At 41.0% G+C, this 21,325-nt stretch overlaps 1 protein-coding gene across 2 annotated transcripts in view; it reads right to left on the bottom strand.

Moving 5' to 3' along the window:
* Positions 1 to 21,325, bottom strand: part of gfra2b (GDNF family receptor alpha 2b) — a 69,251-nt gene that overhangs the window by 19,796 nt on the left and 28,130 nt on the right. For both annotated transcript variants that reach the window (XM_079551230.1, XM_079551229.1), the window contains 2 exons: positions 8,695 to 8,894; positions 6,816 to 7,003 (listed from right to left, as the gene is read on the bottom strand). In XM_079551230.1, the coding sequence (XP_079407356.1) occupies positions 6,816 to 7,003; positions 8,695 to 8,894 (388 nt within the window). The remainder of the gene's footprint in view (positions 1 to 6,815; positions 7,004 to 8,694; positions 8,895 to 21,325) is intronic.

Genomic DNA, 21,325 nt, shown 5'->3' on the forward strand with positions numbered 1-21,325 from the left:
ACAGTGTGCTACTTATTGGCAAATTTAACAAAAATCCTTCCTGTGCTGCTGTGATGAAAAGAGACACACTTTTCCCGTCCTAAGTCAGTTTGAAACGTCTTTGTCTGAAAAGATAGTTGCACTTGACAGCTAGAAGACTGGACAGGATTTGTGCTCCTTCAGTGAGGAAGTCTAGTCTCTCAAACCTCCGACAAGCACTTTCATGATTCTGCAGTGCTCCTCTCTGACATGGCTTCAAGGAGCGACAGCCTGACAAAACTATTCACAGCATTAGAGGTATGAGACAATCTGAAAGGAACAGAATGGAGCTGGTATGCAGCTCTGGGGATTTCACTACTGCCTTTCAACCTGCCTGTCCCTTTGGTGCACACCAAGACTGATGTTTTCAAAATGAGCTATTATCTCTCACAATCTCAGCTGGGTAGTGTTCAAGACATGCCAGTAATATAACTGCAGCTTTGTAACTGCACGTAAAAATGCTTTTCAGTGTATGTGCCCAGTGCTTCATTTGTAAATCCTTAGAGGAACACTTAGGATAGGTGCGATAAACAGTGGGAATAGACCAAAATCGTAACCAGAACAATCTCATATAGTATAGTTGTATAGTTGTAGAACAATACAACTATACAAATTATAACCCAGAGCCTAAAGATTTGGAAAAAGGGGAATGTGTTCGCCTTAAAGGGAGATTAGTTTAATGCAATTTAAGTACGAAATCATCTCGCGGGCTGGATTTGGCCCACAGGCCGCAAGCTTGATGATATTTTGAGTCAGCTGTTTAATGGTCAATACAGGGAAAGAAATTCTGATCACCAAAAAAAAAAAGAGAGGGATAGCCTGTCCTTTCTCCGCACCAGAGAACACAACATGACACTAATGTTTTGTGAAGACATCTGAACTTAAGTTTGCAGAGAATTGGTTTGTATGAATGGGCCATGCGTAAAGTCTCTTTGCACGGTACAGATTCCTACGTACGTTGAATCGATCGCATTGGCCACATTTCTATAACTCTATTTTCTCATCATTCTCATTGAATGCTTTTTTTGGTCATATAAATGAATAAAACAGTGGTGCAAATACAAGGCAGTCATATTGGCTGCAATGTGGTGCCCCTCAGAGCATATGGAATATGTTTGATCCATGTTAGATGAAACATATCTGACTAATATGTATTCATATGTATTCATAAACATTGAGCACACTTGAATTTAGTCAGGGAAACTTACGCAGACATGCAGGAGAACCGGGACCTTCTTGCTGTGAAGCACAAGCATTAACCACTGTGCCACCCTGCCGCCACTATAATTACCTTTTATGTTTGTGTTTTGCCGAGGTACTGCACGGTTTAAGCATCCACAGCTTTGATCAGTGAAGTCCGCGCTCACACAAGGGGAGCGAGAACTGTGTCGGAGTGGAGCGCAAAGTCTGAAAACAGTTAGCGATATTTGCTCCTACCTGTGTCCACCACAATTTCCTTTTAAACTTCTCAGCAGGTTATTTTATACATTACTTGTTGCAAGGAGCATGTTTAATTACCCTGTGTGTCAGTCATTTTCGTCCTTGTACACTGGTCCTGCTTCTACACAGTCAGGGATGAGACGTCCTTCTAAGCTGTCCAGTCCTGAGGGACCAGCCTGTCATTATGCTGCTCACTCCACTAGAGGTTAATGGAGGCTAAACACATATGAACACAACTACTTTGAATTCCATTTATGCTGAGTTTAACAACATTCAAAGAAGCCTATGATGTTCAACTCAAAGGTTTTTTCTTCTTTACAATAACAGAATGTGCCGTTTGTTTTCAGAAAGCATTGATTTATTCCTTTTGCTTCTCTGTGCTTTGTAGGTTGCATATAATAACATCCAATTCTGCACTGGACTTGATTATGTTTTGTTCAAACAGCAGCACCAAGAGTAAAATTACCATTGCACACATGCATCCCGGAGAGATCAAGTAGAGCGTTCACCAATGATTTGTACTTAATCTCACCTCTAGATCAGAGGCTTCTGTAACTGTGGTAGAATGTGGTATAAACATACCTGTATGCAGCAAGTGAATGCAGAATCCGGCAGAAATCGGAAAAGACCCAAGCCACAATTTAACAACAAAATGTTTTAAAATTGTTCTCAAAAAGAAATACCCTAAATAAAAAGGTGTTTTTATTACAAGCAAACGATTGTTTCTTGTGCAACCCTTACAGTGAGAACCAGATGTTTACATAGACTTCATAAAAACACACATTTGCATTTTTTCTCACTGTCTGACATGAAAACAGAATTAACTTTTACTTTTAGGTCAATTAGAATTTTGAAAATGATTTCTATTTGCTAAATGCCAGAAGAATGAGAGATAGAATGGTCTACATGGTTTTATATTAAACTTTTTCTGGTTTTATATTACTTTGTACAAAGCCAAAAGTTAATATTTGGTAGCTTTAAACTGCATAACTTGGGTCAAACGTTTTGGATTTCCTTCCACAAGTTTCTCACAACAGTTGCAGGAGTTTTGGTCCATTCCTCCAAACAGAACTGGTGAAACTGAGACACATTTGTAGCCACCTTGTGTACACATACCTTTTCAGCTCCGCCCATACATTAAAACTGGATTGAGATCAGGACTTTGTGATGGTCACTTCAAAACACTGACATTCACAGTCGTACCCGAACCATGTAAACACAAACACGTGACGAGATCGCAAATGTTTGATTAGGGCAGAAGTTTATAAAAAGATCGTGAACAGATAAACATCTGACCGACCTGCTATGAAATCCTCATGAAGTATCTGTTTGTTTAATAATCCAATATCTACAGGGAGCAGTCAGGTCTTTTTTGACAGGCACCAAGAGGTTGTGAGTGTGAGGCGTTTAAGGGTTGCAGGGGAAAAAGGTTCTGCCTTATAAACTTAATTCTAAATGGAAGTATTATGTTCTAAAAGCAAGAAAAAAGAGCCTTTCAGCCTTTCATGAAAGTTGCAGTTTAGCAAGTAAATGTAACTCTCAAAATATTTACTTTGCAACATATCTTCTTTATGCTGATAAAGTGAGGGTCTCCTCATTGGCAAAAAGTCCATCTGAGCCAAAACCGACAGCTTCAACATCAACATTGACAATTCAACAGTCCTCCCTTCCTCTCAGGTTAAGAGTCTGGGTGTCATCCTGGACAGCACACTCTCCTCCCAGGCCCATATCAGCAATATCACCCGATCTGCAAATTTCCATCTCCGGAACACCACCCGCCTCCACCCCTCCCTCACCCCCAGTTCAGCTGCCATTCTGGTGCACAGTCTTGTCACATCCTGGTTAGATTACTGTAACTCACTCCTTCGGTCTCCTCCAAAAATCACTCCACAGACTTCAGTTCGTCCAAAAATCTGCAGCCCGAATAATCACCAGAACTCCTTCCACTCATCACATCACCCCAGTTCTCCAGCAGCTCCACTGGCTCCCTGTCAAACACCAATACAAGACCCTTCTCCTCACCTTCAACGCTCTAGATAACCTGGCCCCTCCATATCTCACTGAGCTCCTTGTGCCTAGTCCCTCCTGCATGCTCCGGTCCTCCTCTGCCCCTGAGCTGTCTGTACCTACTGCCCATTTAGCCACCATGGGTGCTCCAGCTTTTAGCCGTTCAGGCCCAGACCTCTGGAATTCCCTTTCATTGAATTTCCGTATCACATTGAATGCAATCAGAGCACTCGCTGCTCTGATTGCATTCAATGTGATACGGAAATGGAGCGGTTGTGGAGCAGAGCAAAAAAATCAAAAAGACATCGCTATGGGCAGCTTTAAGTGCATTTGTTAAGTGCTTGATCATTAAGCAGGACAGCCCCAACATCTATTTCATCTCCCAGCAGCCAACTTATTACAACTTGCAGCTCTCTTTTTTCAGTAGGTGAAAGGTGGAGACAGCGCTGACTATTCTAAGTGCAGAGACCGCCTGAGGAAATAACTTTGTTTATTAACATTCAAAGGCATAGGTTTCCCCATAGGTTTCCTCCGGGCACTCCGGTTTCCCTTCCACCAAAAACATGTACAATAGGCCAGGATGAATGAGAGCGTGTGCGAATGTGGGACAATGTATTTAAATTAGCCCATGGCGGGGTTTGGAGCTCTGTTGTCGGGGCTTCGTGACCCTGGTAGGGTCTCCCATGGCAAACAGGTCCTATAGGTGACGGGTCAGACAAAGAGCGGTTCAGAAGACCCTTATGAGAGACCAACAGGCCCAGTTAGAACCATGAGGTCGTCCTTCTGTGGACCCACCACCAGCAGGGGGAGCCATTGGGGCTGGTGCAATGTGATATGGGCAGCTCCAACAGCCCCCACGACCCGGAAACGGAGAAGTGGAAGAAAATGGATGGATGGCTACAATGGTGTGTTCATGCACTGTCCCGACCAAATAAACCAATAAATAAAAATTATCACTCTGCATCAACCCAGTACATCAGTGAGCACGGGAGTTCCGCTTCAAAGAAAAAAACTTTCTTTTAAGTAATTAAGAAAGTATCATAAGATTTTTTTTTAAAGTTCGAGATGTCAACTCTGAATAATTAATGAAGTAATTAATTAATTAATATTAAAAATAACAAATACACACGAGTTGGCAACAGTGTGTGCATGTGTGGGATGACAGCATTTTCTGTGGCCGATGAAAAAACTGGGAAAAGGAGGAGAGGAGAAGTGAACTAAGGATGATTTCTTTTACTTTTACTGGGGGACAAGGCTACAATCCGGTGTGGCTTGTTGATTAACTTGCACTGTCCTTATACCAAATAAACCAATAAACTAAACTAAACTAAACTTGTGTGATAACATTTGAACCATGCAGCCACACTTGCATTTATTGTTTAGCCTTGACTGAGCCAAGCTTTGTGATAGTTCATCTCTGCTTGAGCGAGTAGTAGGCGTATCTGAAGCACCGCTGTCTGAATGAACCCCCAAGCAGAGTTCAGGCCATGACGTCTCCTGATTTCCTATTCTGCATATCATAAATTGTATTGTACATTATGTTGAAGTAGTGGAGGTACGTTATCTTGATACTTGGTGAATATTTCCTGTGTTTTCTGTGAGTCACACATCTAAATTATGTACAGAAATGACGAAACTTAATTTAAGTGTAATGTTAACGATGAGCTCACTCACTATCAATGTGCTCATACATGCTGTTAATGTAGAGTGTGAGCAAGTGACTGGAGGTGGTCGGAGGGGCTGATAATGCAATATGAAACCTCTATGAGCGTCCAAAAAAGCGCTATATAAAACCAATCCATTATTATTATTATCATTACCAGTAAGGTAGCGCGCTACTTTAATTTGACGACTTTTCAGTAAGCCCCACCAGGTGATGCGAAGCAAACAGCTAATGCAGGAGGAGGCGTTTTTTTGGGTCAGGATATGAGGTAAGACACGGCCGCAATCTTCGTGGAAATGCATTGATTTAGCCACAGCACAAGGTGAACAGCAGCGCATTGAAGTGAATCAGACTCGATCAATAGCAGAAATGCCCTGTAGTGGTCAGATACCCAAACTACCGTAGATGAATCTCACTATAATAAACACCACACATAACTCAATTAGCTTGAAAAAGCTACAGTCTGGTACAAGCACCTTTGCTCACGAGCTGAATGTAATTGTACATTGTTCTGATAAATCAATAAGTGAAATAAACAGCACACTAAACTCGCTATAATAAAATAACGCGTAATCTAACTTAGTTACTTTCAAAACCAAGTAATCAGTAAAGTAACTAAGTTACTTTTTAAAGAAGTAATCAGTAGTCGGTACTCATTTCTTGTTCAAGTAACATGTGGCAACACTGATCATTGCGCCTCTGCCGTAAATCTTCCTATCGAGCTATACAAAAACAAGTTGAATTGAACATTGCTTAACCTTTACTGCCGGACAGAGAAGGTAGTGTAATTATTCAAGTAAACAGAAGCAGACAAGACATTTTTTGGATAATTAGCATTCACATGACCAGACTACAGTAAACACTAAATTATTTATAATGAAATGGAGCAGGGGAACCAGAATCAACAGGTCAACAGCAATTTTTCATATGCGACTTGACGGGCCACATTAATGTTCTGACTGTACTCAACAAAGACTCTTGCTACCTCCATCATCACAGACCCCGTAAAGATTTAAAGAACTAACCCCCGCACTAGAGCTTTACCCCCCCACATTCAATATTTGAAAAATGTACCCAAGGAGGCGTTTGCCAGAGGGGCCGGTGACATGTGGGGGCGGGGTGATGTTGGCTGTGTGAGCATGAAGCTGGCTGACGTCAGAAATCACTGCTGACGTCAGTCACCACGGCAGAGCCAACGGATTCAAAATTCTAACAAGGTATATTTTTTAACCACAAGAGGGCGCCACACCGGCTAAAAATTAAGATTTAAAACAATATGCACTTGAATGTCAAAATAATGACCGAGATATGTAAGCAGTACTATTAAACACCCATTATATAGTTTATTAGCACAAAAAAGTTGATTTGTGGTTAGAATGACACACTTGATGAAGTTGGTGTTGGCCATGATAATGTCGACAGTACTGTTTGAGAGTGAGTTCCCAGAGCCTGATGTATGACACTTAAATGGTGTTGAATAATTGGCTTGACTTTTGTTAAATTTATTCTCTATAAACCTTTATCCACTGCCCTTTACTTGTCTTTCGGTTCCTCTCCAAGCTTGACAACATGTATTTTTTACAGTACTGCTTGCCCCAAGAGACAGTTACAGTGACAGTTTACCTCTTCCTTATTAAATGTATGGTGTATGTTGTCTATTGTAGGTGAGACAGAGAGCAGTGCTGACCTGCACAGAGCGTCGGAGCGGCAGAGCTGCTGCAGATCCAGACAGCTGGGCTTGTGCTTCTCTTGGTGGGAGCAGTCAGGGATGATGGTGCGTCTGCGCCTCTCAGCACAGGCTTGGTCCCGGCAGGAGCAGAACAGTAGGGGATAGCTCAGCTCCCATGACACCCGCTCGAAAAACAGACGCAGGGCCTGCAAGACACAGTTTCAAGGTTGAGCACTTTTTAGCTCACTATTATTATTATTATTATCATTATTTATTGAAACAGGGACAATGTACAGAACCATTAGTCTTTACAAGAGGAGATGGTTTGTACCAGATTTGGCTCAGCAGCTATTTTCCATATAAATACTGTGCATGTGTTCTATATCAGAGAGTAATGTTTACTTGAATTAATTCATGCGTACTCACATTTCATGTGACGTACAACCTTTAAGTCTTACACTTCAGACTTCTCATACAGCCAACGCATGGAAGTTCTAAGACCAACCTACAATAAATGTACTGACCGCGGGTTCCATGCAGGCTTCATCTGAAGGTTCCAAGAACTGCACACGATCTGTACGTTGTGTGTACCAACGTCGTGCGTTTGAGAGTACCCGGTCATTTGGAAGGATATTTCAGCAGGGTCAGCAGGGTTGACACGGAAAAAATCTACCAACCTCTCCTCGTCTGCTCTGAAAGAATTACAACACACTCCTGGTCTCCATTCTCTTCAGGTACATTTTGTACCTCCTCGGTTTTTCCTCCTCACTGCTCCTTGCTCTCTCTCTCCTCCCTCTCTCTCACCTGTTCAGCTCCTCACCTTTCCTCCTCCATATTGACAAAACTTTGTACAAATGGCCGCAGGCACCTCTGAAACTTTATATATCGGAGTTTTTGAGCAATTGACAAAGAAGAATTGACAAAGAACCTCTGTGACAGGTGTGCGGCCAGTCTACGGCTCGAAATTTTGCTCGTCCCACTCACGCTGTCTGAGCCTTTTTTGCAAGTAAGACCGGCCATAGGAGCCGATTGTGACCTAGGCTTAACAATGAAAATGTCCCACTTGGTGATCAATAAAGTATTTCTGATCTAATGTGTGGTGTTCACTTAATACTAAATAAAGGCTTAATAAAGGCTGTCTCAGATAGTGATCTTATCCTCACATTAATCTATTCTAAACAAATCTATTCGTAAATCACATTTTATGCGTGTGGTTTTTTGGACCAGGCACAAAAAATTACCTGTCTAACAGAACCGAGAGGGTACAAACGGGGGGTTCTGCTTCTGATGTTCTGCAGACCCAAAATGGAGTGCCTCAAGGGTCCATACTTGGGCCCTTGCTTTTTACACTGTATATGGCATTGGAAGAAATGTCCCAAAAGCTGAATTTCACTTTTACATCGATGATACAATGATCTATTGCTCTAATGATACTCGGCTCCATTTACATGGAACTTACTGAAGACGAACTTAAAAATCACAGACCTTATTAGTTTCAAGTCTCTTGTGATGTCAGTCCAGTCCAGATTGGTCCTGTGTGTGAATGGTTTAACTAATGCTGTGTATGTTTTTTTATTTATATAATGGAAACTTTGTGTTCCTGCCCATCTTGACCAGGACTCTCTTGTAAAAGAGATCTAAGATCAATGGGACTGACCTGGTTAAATAAGCTAAATAAAAAAGCAAAGTAAAAGTAAGAGGTATATTATGTTGTAGTATGAACATTTGATGATAAAGCTGGTAATATGTTGTTGCTATGATCATCTATAAAAATTAATTACCTTTAGATCATTAACACTGATGACATGCAGCGTAAATTACATAACAATCCTAACAGTAACATTTTACATTATGGCTTCCCTATGTCTTATAAAGCCAGCATTTTATATTAACATACCTTTTGGCAGCGTTTCCGACTGCAGGCCTCCTGATTGGCCAGAGAGGGCTGAGGGGGTGTGGCTTTGGAGCAGATAGTAGTGTAGCTAGAGCGCAGTCGTTTACAGGTGTCATTGAGATTACAGGCTTTAGCAGCATCCAGACAGGGGTTACAAGGTTTACTTGCTTCAGAGCAGGGGCTCGTCTTCTGCAGGAATGAGTCTGGTGAAAAAAGACAGAAACAAAACAAAACGTTTACATGCAGATCAAAAATCTGATCATGATCTGATTTCGGGAGTTCTCAGGTTATTGACATGGCATGTAAACAGCATAATCTGATATACATAATCTGATATTTATAGAATCTGATTTCTTTCTGATCTTTCACACGTGCGCATAAACTAACCAGGAAAAAACCACAAAGAGGCCAAACTGAAAAATATTAAAAGATATTAGAAAAAAACTAAAAGAATCTGGCTTTGTCATGTCCCTTGTCATTTAAACTGAATGTGGACACTATTCTCTCACATAGTTAGTTGCTTGTGTGCATCATTGCCTTCAACGCTTTAGACAGTGTTTTCTTTGCAGGTGACCTTGGACAACAGCTCTGCCTGAAACAGATTATTGCAGCAAACAGTTGCTTGTTAAATTGATCTTAAAGAAGCATATTTGCGGGTGCTGTAACTTCTCTTTTGACAAATTGAACAATTTCCCATGTATTGTAGTTTAAATAATAAAAAGCTGTATGGAGTTATTGAGAAGTTGTATTTTTTTTTACTTGCCACTGCCACTTCCGGTCTTATGCGTAGCTGCAGTCTCTACGTTAAGCTCGTGCATGACGATGGAGATACAGTAGTTGGTATTTTGGCCCAAAACACCAACTTTTTCAGTGACAGTGCAGGCTTTTAGTGGCAGTTGTGGTGATAGGTCTGGGCCACAGACTGTAAGGTCTGGGCTCATTCTGCATTGCTAGGGCATGAAGGGCAGGACCAATCACGGCCCCTGGCTTCATTTAATGTGTCACAATTTAACAAATTAACATTATGTACGGCCCATGACCGGCAAGCCAAAAAAACAAAACCAACAATTATGAACTAACGGCTATAATTATGCGATTTGACTGTACTGCCACTAAAATGGTAACCACCCCGATTTCTGACTGTACAACAGTTCTATAAGATGCTATCCAGAACATGGGGGTATATGATGTGTTTTTAAATTGACCAAATGCAATCCTAGTTAAAGCAGATGTGAATAAACTAGACGCATGACAATCAAATCTAAACTTTTAAGAGCAGCTATGACTTGTTCATTGCAAAGCAATGTTCATTTTGACAACATACTTAATTTAGTATTAGTCTTTTGATGAAAATCTGTTTTATTTTAGTCAAGATTTTACTTTTTTAACTAAGGTTCTCACACAAAGCACAGAAGTGATCCTTTGGCAGTGTGTTTAAATGATATGAGGCTCTTTTTGATCATGAAAATAATAATTATTTTTATTATTGTGATACATAAAGGCCCTCGCCCCCTGTCTCAGTGTGTTCACTGGTTTGTAGTACACTGGTATTCTGTTTTCTCTAAAGATTCTCTGAAGTTTCTCTGAGACACCAGCTACATAAAGCAAGGAGACTCCCGTTCTCCTGGGCTCTGTAGTCTGCCTGTACAATCAAAAGCGAGGTTGCATAATAATAATGCAAATATAACTAGAAGCAGCTATGATTTCATACCAAAAAATCAAGTTGCAAATCTTGAGGTTGCTCTAAAATAAATTGTTTGTAGTGAAATTCTTAGAAGCCAAGAATTTCAGAAAATGGGGTGTAACATTTTTGGTTCAAAACTTAATGAAATTATGGCACCATTTAGGAAAAAAGGAAAAGAACGGAAAAGAACAAAGATATCGAGTGTATAAAAATTATGAAAGAAAGGGCTAAAAAAAAAAAGCTTCTTGAAATCTGGTTTGGATATAGACAGACAGATGTACTGTAATTAGAAATAAAGTAGTGGCAAGGCAAGTTTATTTGTAAAGCACAATTCATACACAAGGAAATTCAAAGTGCTTCACAGTTGCATAAATACAAGAAATCAAGTAGAATCAGTAAAAACATCAACATAAAATTTATCAATTACAGTAAAAGGCAGGAGTGTCATTATTTGTCTTTTGTTCTCCTGTTTTTGTATGTTTTCTTGTCTTTGGTCTAGTCATGTGTTTTATTTTGACATGTGTTCTGTGTTCCTTGTGATTTTGCTTTACTTCCCTCATTCCCTGCCTGCCCCGCCCTGATGTGTTTCACCTGTGCCCCGTTTCCTCTTGTATTTATACCCCTTTGTTTCCGTTGTCCTTTGTCGCATTGTCTATGTCAGGCCCGGTCTGTTTTAGTTTTGTCATTTTGGTTTTCATCGTTCATTAAACATCGCCAGTTTTGTTGCAGTCCTGCATTTTGGTTTTACTTTCTTCACTCCACCACAATCCATGACAAAGAGTGCAGATAAAATACTTTCAGTCATATGCATGGGCAAAATGAACTGTTTTCAGCCTGGATTTGAACATTGAACTCATGAAGACTGTTCCAGATTTTAGCTGCATGAAACTGAAACGCAGCCTCACCGTGTTTAGTCCTGACTCTGGGAACCACCAGGAAACCCCTCCCTGAAGTTCTCAGGGCCCGAGATGGTTCATACGGCTGTAATGTGTCAGAGATGTACTTCGGCCCTAAACCATGAAAAGACTTGTACACAAGCAGAGCTGTTTTAAAGTCTATTCTCCGAGTGACAGGGAGCCAGTGCAGAGACCGGAGCGCTGGACTAATATGGTCGTATTTCCTGGTTCTTGTCAGGACTCGAGCAGCAGCGTTCTGGATGTACTGTAGCTGTCTGATAGCTCGTTTAGAGAGGCCAGTGAGTATAGGCCATTACAGTTATCTAACCTGCTGGAGACAAATGCATGGATAAGTCTCTCTAAGTCTGGTTTTGACACTACTCATCAGCCGTCATTGACACGTAGATTTGAGTGTCATCTGCTGTGGTATGACACATTGTTGCTGTTTATTAGCTGACCCAATGGAAGCATGTACAAGTTGTGTAAGAGGGGTCCCAAGATTGACCCCTGGGGGACTCCACAGGTCATGGCAATTTTGTCTGAGAGTGTGCATGGTTCCAGCACATACACACACACACATTGAAACTCAATTGGGACTGATGCTGCCTTCATGTGTCCTGGTAAAGGTAATCCTTTCCAGCTGTGAAATGGAAATTCCCAGTGTATTGTGTTCAAGTGTTTTTGTGTCGTAGCGAAGTGAAATATAAAAAAAACACACACACCAATACACTATAAACAAATACATTCACCTGAAAAAGTTGTCAACAAACCACTGAACTATTGCTTCTTTGCATCTGTTTTAATAAAAAAAAAAAAGCGGTAGCTTAAGTGTATAAAATATAATAATGTAAAAAGATACAATATTAAAATGTAATAAATAAATAGCTAAATGCATAGTGTCAGCTTCATAACAATCAGCTAATAGTATTGTATATATTGTATAATGTATTATCGCTGCTCTGTTGTGTTGAAAGGTCTCCTTGTTTCCCAGTGGAAAAAACGAGGTGAGGTGGCGTTCATGTGCAATTTTCCACTCCATAATTACGAGATCAAATGAAGGCAGCATGAGTCCCGGACCCAATCACAGAGCACATACATCAATCAATTTTATTTCAGTTGTCTCGGGTTTCTGGTAGGTTTACTGGATGGAATGTATCCGTAACCATGGAGACAGTTCCATCCACAGTAAAAACCGACCAGTAACCCTAAAAAACTATTGATCCAGGAGTGTCCTGGAGGCCATTGGGATGGAAAGTAAAGGTGCCATTCTGATTGAATGTGATACCAACTTTTTGCCAAATGTGAAGATATTTTGGGCCCGATCTTGGGTCTCAAACGCAGACGAGAGTGTGACATTTTGCCCTCTGTAGAAGCGAACTTTGTGATCTTGCCATTCCAGACTTAGCGTATTTTCCTTCAACCAGATTGACTGGAAATAAAGGAAATAAATGTCGTGTTCCCATCAGTGCAGTCACCTCCTCTTGCGACGCCCCCTCACAAGTTACGGAGGCGAATGGCGCATAGCTCCGCCACGCGGAAAATAATTCGCCAAGAGCCTGCGCCTCTCCGTGCGCCTCTCCGAGCGCCTCTCCGTGCGCCTCTCCGTGCGCCTCTCTGTGCGCCACCACAAGATCTGGCCCAAAGAGTTTTACCCACAAGTGGCAGATTATATAATGCTTTTAACATTTTAGATGAAATATTCATGGCATAACAATGCCAATACATTCAATTCAGTTATTATACTTCCTGAGGTCAATAAATATGCTGGAGCAGCAGTTCTATAACTGTAAAGTTCCATTCAATTGTAACCATGCTTCTTCAAAGCATTAAATAGATATCCAATTCAGCATGATATATTCACTGCTGCCTGACTCACAGTTTAACCCTTGAAACCTGAGGCACCTTCTTTCATCTTCCACTCCTCCCTCCTCTCCTACTCTGTCTCTTTCTCCCACACTAACACAGTAGTAGTGCTGGTAGGAGTGTGCTTTATGAAACGGAACAGAAATATATATATACAACAACACAGAAAAAGAGAGCGTATCCAGGGCAGGAGTGCGGGCCAATTAGAGAGATGCCCCAGGTTGTCCTGTTATCTTTCTCGCACACAGACTCAACAGGACACACGCACGCACACACACACAGACACACACGCGTGTGCGCACGCACACACACACACGCGCGCCGCCCTGAGGTCTGTGCTCCAAACTCTTGACTTCTTATAATGTTATTTTGTCCTGCGCAACACTCCAGTGTCCACTGTCAATATACACACATCTGAGAGACATGATCTAACAAGGTCAAAGACAAGAGTGGAGGGAGGAACTCAGGGAGAAGCAGGGATGAGGTGGAAGGATGTGACAGAGAGAGCAGGAAATGAGCTGAATGTATGAAGGGGGAACCGCAGGCGCTGAACGAGAGCCAGACACTCGTGAGACTCCACACGGACTGACAAACACAAACACTAGCTTAGTTTTTCTCCATGAGGCTACAGTTAGGAGACGATAACAGTGAATGCAGACAGGACCAAGGTGTTTAGCGTTTTATATCCAGATTCACAAGTCCTGAGTGAAATTTTACTTATTTATTTTTTCTATCTATCTATCTTTCTATCTTTCTATCTTTCTATCTATCTATCTATCTATCTATCTATCTATCTATCTATCTATCTATCTATCTATCTATCTATCTATCTATCTGTGTCGTCATTATTTGATATTGAACTGAAACTCATGAGCATGTTTTATTTTTTAATTTCTATTTATTGGTTGGTTTCCAAGTGTGCCATCAGATGTCCTTCCTGTCATTGCACAGTTTGAATTTTTCATCCATTTTAAAAGCTCAAACCAACACGTGCACTTTTCTTATCCTGAAAAATCCTCTTTATATTTTGTGGCTAATTGCACTCAATAGGTGATATTCTGTTCTCTCGTACTTCCTCTGACATGCCACTCTGACATTGAGTCTAATTATACAGGAGAGTTTGGTGAAGGGAAATGAAATGTGTTCTACCAGTGGGTTTGACATTGAGGTGACATACTGAATCCCTCTCGCACCCAGTCCAATGACTCACGAGTGATACATCAGGAGCACGGCTGGAGCTCAGATCCTGCTTCCAGTCTGCAATCGTACTTCTAATAACACAGTGTTATTCATCCATCACTGCACTGAGAGACATAGCGGGGCAACAAACTGCCATATTTACCCCTCACTTAAACATATATACACGTGTGTGTGTACACACACATACAAATACCATAATTTCCGGCCACTACTTTTTTTCCGCGCTTCGAACCCTGCGGCCAATATGCCAGTTCTGCCAATATAGCCGCCAACAGGCACTAGAGGCAGTAAACGGGCTTGGCGAACTTCCGGTAGTTTGAATTTTGAGTGTTGATTTTGCGCATCATACACACCCTCATCATGGAAAAGACGTGGAGAAATGCGTATGCGATCTGAGCTGGAGATGTGGGATTTCTAAGCGTACAGCATGATGTCATCCATGTAGAGGAGGTGACTGATGGTGGCCCCGTTCCTGAGTCGGTATCCATAGCCAGTCTTGTTGATTATTTGGCTGAGGGGGTTCAGACCTGAGCAGAACAGCAGTGGGGACAGGGCGTCTCCTTGGAATATGCCACATTTGATGGAGACTTGTGCATGTGGCTTCAAGGGTGTATGTATATATATACATACATATATATACATATATATATCTATATATCTATATATCTATATATCTATCTATATATATATATATGTATATATATATATATATATTATATATATTATATATATATATATATAATATATATATTATATATATATAATATATATAATATATATATTATATATATTATATATATATATATCCTGAGACTGTACGCTAGCCGTAACTAGGCCCGAGGACTAGTGAGCATGAGAGAAGTGACCAAGCTCTTCCACGTTTTCCCTATTTAAATAAGGTTACATAAGTAGTAGTCACACAAAATGAAACAGGTCGATTTTCTAAGTGGATAAAAAGGGGTACTATATTGTAAGGCGGCGTAATAACACCTGGAGAGCACTTTGATGCCCACGCAGCAATATCTTCAGAATTCTTTAGGAGTGAAGAACATATCTGAATGGAAAAACGGTGGCCTGTTCCTTTAAAGGAAATATGTTCTTACCTGAGCTTAGACGAGTTGATGTGTACCTGCCTGGTCTTTGTGCGTGCCCTCAGTCAGGCAAAACGACCCAAGATGTTGTTAGCATTTGGCCTCTCCCTGTATTCCGATAGCTCCAAATGGGGGTGAAGTTGGAAGCTCTTCCATGGGCACTAACACAGACCAGACAGGTACGCATCAACTCGTCTAAGCTCAGGTAAGAACATATCACAGTATGAATGGTGGCCTGTTCCTTTTACTAAACGTCACTATAGTCGTCATCAAAACACAGAGCCAATGATATCATGTCTTTCCCAAACCAAACTAAACCAACAAGACACAGTGGCACAACCAGTTGCCATGAATGTAAGATATGAAGAAAGCTGTTTCTGACAGCATGCCAACAAGAGGGTAGTTTTGTAAAAAGAGACCATTAGTGTCACAGTCATGCTTAGCGTAAATTATTATTAAAGTAGTTCAGGAGCTGCAAGCCTCTTAATGCATATTACATTACCTAAATGGAACCATTTCCCCGTATTTACTCAGCGTTGCTGGCTCTGGGGAAGCAGCATTTGGGACAGTGCCAGATTTGACACAAACTGCATATGTTTTCACTGTCCTTGTTAATGAAGCATTTGTTGGTGAAATGCATTTACAAACCTACTGTGACATAAGTTATCTCTCCTTGTGTCATCACATGGAAACTTGACAATGGGGCTTTTCCTTGACATCTGAAGAAGTAAAATTTATCTGAAGAAGCAACATTTGTTTATTTGATTGGGACTGATTCCCATCCTGGGCGTTAAATCACAGGAGCAGAGAATTCACAAAAAGCAGGGCAGTGCAAGACATGTGTGATATGTACGCTCATAAAACCTGTAGGGTATGAGGGTTTATTAATCAATTAATTTGTTTATTAATTAATTAATAGGTTGTAGATTAGCCTTAAAAATTTAACGGGGCACCAGTTCGAAAAAGCAAACAAAACTAAAGTAAGAATAGGAGGCTAAACTACAGATTTATCTGAAGGAAGCAAGTTCTTGAACGTACACATTGACCCTTAGTCTGAAATAATGAACACAGACATTACCAAAGCAAACTGTGGTTTATGGAGGTTTAATGATCAAAATCAATTAACAGACGGCATTAAACATTAAAGTGCAAACAGGATATCCTAGAAGGCTAACAGAATGAATAATCAGAAAAAGTGTTCTAAAATGGTATCTGAAAGTCAGTAAGGTGGTTTGCGTAGAAGTTATGTGAGTCTTATTGAGCCAGGTCTGTGAGATGCGCTTACGTCCGTGAGAGAAAGGTTTTCCACGCCAACTGTGGTCCGGCGTTCCAAAGTCCTGGTGTCCGATGGCCTTTGGTCGTGGTCTCTCAGGTGGTGATCTGAAGATGATGCAGGCGAGGCGGGGGTCTCTGGGCCTTGAGCGTTTAGCTTGACAAGCTAGACTCAAAATGGTTGCGCTGAAAGCTCAGCGATCCAAAATGTTGTTGTCTTGTAGGAAAAATGCAAATGTTCTTAAAAGAAGTAACTGATAGTTACAAATCACGTCAAATGACGGGCTCAAACTTAAAGATTCTTGTGGTCCATCTGAGACAAAGACAGGTCAGAGTTCAGCGGGGGATTTCGCCAAGTGCTTATCCTGCCGTCTCTCCTTCTTCTCCTGTCTGAACTCCAAGAGAAACTTCAACTGTCCAACTCCAACTCTCACATGAGGGAACTACTTCCTTGTACCCTTCCTTTATACCGGGGGCGGCCCCTTTGTCTCCGCGGGACTCGACCAATCGATTCAGTCCGTAACTTGATATGATTGGGGCCCAAGTCATGGTGGGATGGGTGGAAGGCTTATCTTGGGAGAGAATTCAGGAAATACATTTCTATTGCAATAAACACATTAACAAATTCACAAACTTTCCAAATGCATTACCGACATTTCGACAGTATGTGTGTACATTGCATTTTTGTTGACCTTGGGAAGAATTCATCATTAGAACAGATTGGTTGAGTTCATTCTCACTAGGGCTGGGTACTATTAAACGGTACCTACTTGGTACCAACCGAAAAGCTCCGGTAGGGCACGGTATCAAAAAACTTTTTTTTTTCTGTGCTAATTTTCGGTACTTTTTCTCTCCAAACGTCAATAAATGATCCGCAGTGAGTCTCAAAAAAGCCTGAACTCATGAGCAGCTTCAGCGCAAATGCAGAAGCGAAGCAAAGCTGTAACTTACTAACACTTCAGTCATTATCAGAGATGGCAGAGCCGCGGTCTGAGCCAGGACTAAACCAGGACTTACAGTAAACTGGTTCAAAACCAGGACTAAACCTGGACTGAATAAGACAGAAGACAAATAGAAAAGCAGTGACAACACGGTAGTGACAACGAGAAACACATAAGCTTTACCTTTAGCTTTAGCCCCGCAGAGCCTGAAGTTACTGCTGTTGTTTAAACTCCAGCTGCACCGGAGCATTTGGGATCCGATTGTTTCTGGAAAAGGTGAGCGCTCACTCTGCATTAGCCATGTTTGGAACAGTTATAGCACATTTTTTGTGACAGAGTGAGCACTCTCACTATGTAACAGATCTTTGACGTGTGAGGCGCTTTCACTGTTGAACAGCGCAGTGTGTTTAGGAAGGTTTAGCTGAAATAAAACGGTGCCTGATGTGGATCTGGTCTGTTCCTTCAGCTCAGAAGGTAATAATGTCCTTTCTCTCTTTTTATCACTGCTTTAGTGGGAATTCTGCTCAAAAAATTAAGTTACAGGTGACGCTGCTGCGGCCTGTTTTCTGATGTGCCGTGTTTGTGCCGCTGTGCTGTTTGTTCTCCTGAACGATACTTTTTATACACATTATTTTAACTCAATTAAAATAACATAGGTATCGAAAAAAGTACCGTTAAGGCACCGGTACCGAAAAGTAGGTATCGTATCGGAAAAAAACGAACGGTACCCAGCCCTAATTCTCACTGTCCATGAATTAAAGAAATGGCTTATTACTCAAATCGGAAATTTGAGATTCAGTCTTAAGTCCAATTTGAAGGTCAATAAAAAGTTCTCATCTCTGGATGTATGGTCTAAATGATAAGATCATCACAGTCTTCTTTTGTCCTGAACTGTGTTTGATCTGATCAGCCATGCACAAGACAGGAAGTGAAGTAATTCCAATGCCATAAAATGGTCTGGGGGTTTTGCTCATCTCTGGTATGCGGTAACCATGGCGATCGGGCATAGGTCACCCTCACACGCTACAAACCACTCCATGTTCCGTTACTACTCAGGAAAAACACCATAACCAGTGTCAATTTTGTCGACTAAAATATTTAGTCACAATTTTAGTCGAAGTAATATTTTTTCAGACTAAAATTGCAGCAGCTTAGTAAGTCTAAAACTTCACAATTTGTTGGTCTCTTGGTTGCGTCTGACACCATATGCCACGCACAGCTGGGTGCTATGGCAATGCAATAATCAATGCTCTTCACCTTTACCTTTTAAGGCATAGAGGACACAAAAAATATGAGAAAAACACTGTAAGCTTTTTACAACAAATATAATTATGTGCTGTTTGTAACTGTAAATAGAAGTGACCATTCTTTCATTGAGACTTAAAAGTGTCGGTGTCCGTGCATTCTCCTGTGGTTATCTGCTCCCTCTCACACACGCACTGGCTGTCTCACTTTCCCCATTGTCTTTCATCCAGTCTCCTCCATATTCTCCTCCTCAATGCCCTAGCTTGTCCTTCCTTTGGCTGTGATCTTACAAATCGTACTCATTTGATCTTATCTGTGCAGGAATAAAAAAAGAATAGCAAAATGCCATGGCGGGTGTAGATGGATGGTGCTTTGAACAGCTACAGACAGGCTCTCAGTGGCTTGTTGGGCAGATGATATTGAGGGACAGGCCGTGGCTAAATGAATGCAGATGTGATGAAGCCTCACACTGATAAAGATCAGCAGATGAGCAATGGAAGACGAGAGGCATTTGTCTGGAGTAGACGGACGAGTGATGAGCCTCATCATGAGCTAAAGCGATCTGTCAGGGCTAAGTGAGCATGAACAATAACACTGGGATGGCCACAAAACAACTTGGTCAAAGCAAACAACATGATTTAATGACTTTTCATTCATTGTAAAGACACATTAATGGAAAGATCTGGATTTTACTAAAGGGTGGTGGATATAAATGCTTTTCAGTTATGGTATAGAACAGTGGTTCTCAGTGTCAGAGGGGCCCCTGGAGGGCCTCAGAGGCACAAAGAATAACCACACATCATTCACACAACCTAGGGAGGCTTAAATCATCGGCTGCACTGGGTCACATTCTAACAAGAGCAAACAAGAAGTTTCTGTGAATAAAAGCAAAACGCCCTCAACTGAACTAAACCCAGTCCAGTCAACAATTTAAGTTTCGCAATGATAAATACTTCACAGTTTCGAATTAATCATTACTGTATTTGTTTAATCATAAGAGGTATTTTGCCTGTAGCCACAAGTAAATGTGTGAGAAAAAAATGATTAAAATGATTAAAAGAGTAAATTATATCATATTTATGAGATCATTGTACCCAAATATAGGGGGGACTGTGACGCCAGTGCGTATCACTACAGCCGGCCACGTATTGTTGCAAAAAGATTGATACATGAGTAAATAGATTTGTCTGTATTAAGAACTGAGCAGAGATGGTTTTGTGTCTCCTTGATATGTGCGTCTGTAATTACTATTTCTATATTTTATTTCTATTTCCAAACCTGCTTAAAAAAACATACATTCTCTACATTTTCTATATTTTTAAAGGGGGGTTTAGGGGGTATTATGCTAAAGCAGTTTTTTTCCTCACCATGCTACAATGTTCCCTCATCAAAAACATAATTTGTTTTGAGGCACTCGCGCATGTTGAATGAATATTCTCTGGAAACTGTAGTAACAGCAGTTTGGAGGAGCATGGGCGTGCAGTGGTTAGCTTCATAGCTAGAAGATCCCAGGTTCGATCCCCAAGCCGGACGGGGTTTCCCCTACCACTAAAAACATGTACAGTAGGTTAAACCTGCAGCATTAGCCTGGCTCCACATCTGGAGATGGGTCCCAGTGCCTGGTTAGCTCTTTGAACGAGCTTGCCTGCTCAGTATCATGTTCAGAGGTCCTGTCGCTGCGTCAGCACTGATGCTATCATCAAATGCACATAACCCTTTCATTTCTGAACTTGATGCAATTCATTGGGTTGTGTTTGCAAGCCTTTGTTTCGTGCTTGCAAACCACAGAGAAGCCACCTCTAAGTGTTTGTGTGCTTACTTAGTAGGCTTCTCTGCGTAAAGTTGTGCTCGCATTATCATCTGATGTAAGATGACAGTCAGCTGTTGATGAGCTGATGATCATTACATTTCCACTGTGCGCTAAGTGCTCTTCACATTGTTAATGTGAAAATTGACAACGGTGTAACATAAATAAACAATTCCTCATTGAATCTGCTAGCAGCCAACAGGCTAAATTTAGTCAAAATAGCTTCACCATGTTACCAGCCCTGTCCTCCATTCAAACTCACGACACCCTTTTTCTCATGTGTTCTCATGTCGACATCTCTTCTCACCTTTAGTTCTTAGTCTGTCACATTTTGCCCCAACTTCATCGTGATATAGTAGTGGTTTGTCATATGTTTGTGGAAAAGAGACAATTTAAGGGATCCAATTGATTACAATTAACATTTGATTTCCTCTGTCCATGTCACATCCTTTTTTTTAATTTTATTTATTGATAGTGTTTTATTGCCAAATGTGGTTAAACATGTATCTCAATCTTAAATGTAATTGTATTTTTTGTGAAATGGGTAGTCTAACCTGACTTATGCACTTTGAGGTTGTACACCTGTCCAGAAATGGAGCCCAGAACCTTCTTGCTGCAAACTGAGAACGATAATC

This window comes from Gobius niger, assembly GCF_951799975.1.
Source record: "Gobius niger genome assembly, chromosome: 2".
In the NCBI taxonomy this organism is placed as follows: Eukaryota; Metazoa; Chordata; class Actinopteri; order Gobiiformes; family Gobiidae; genus Gobius; species Gobius niger.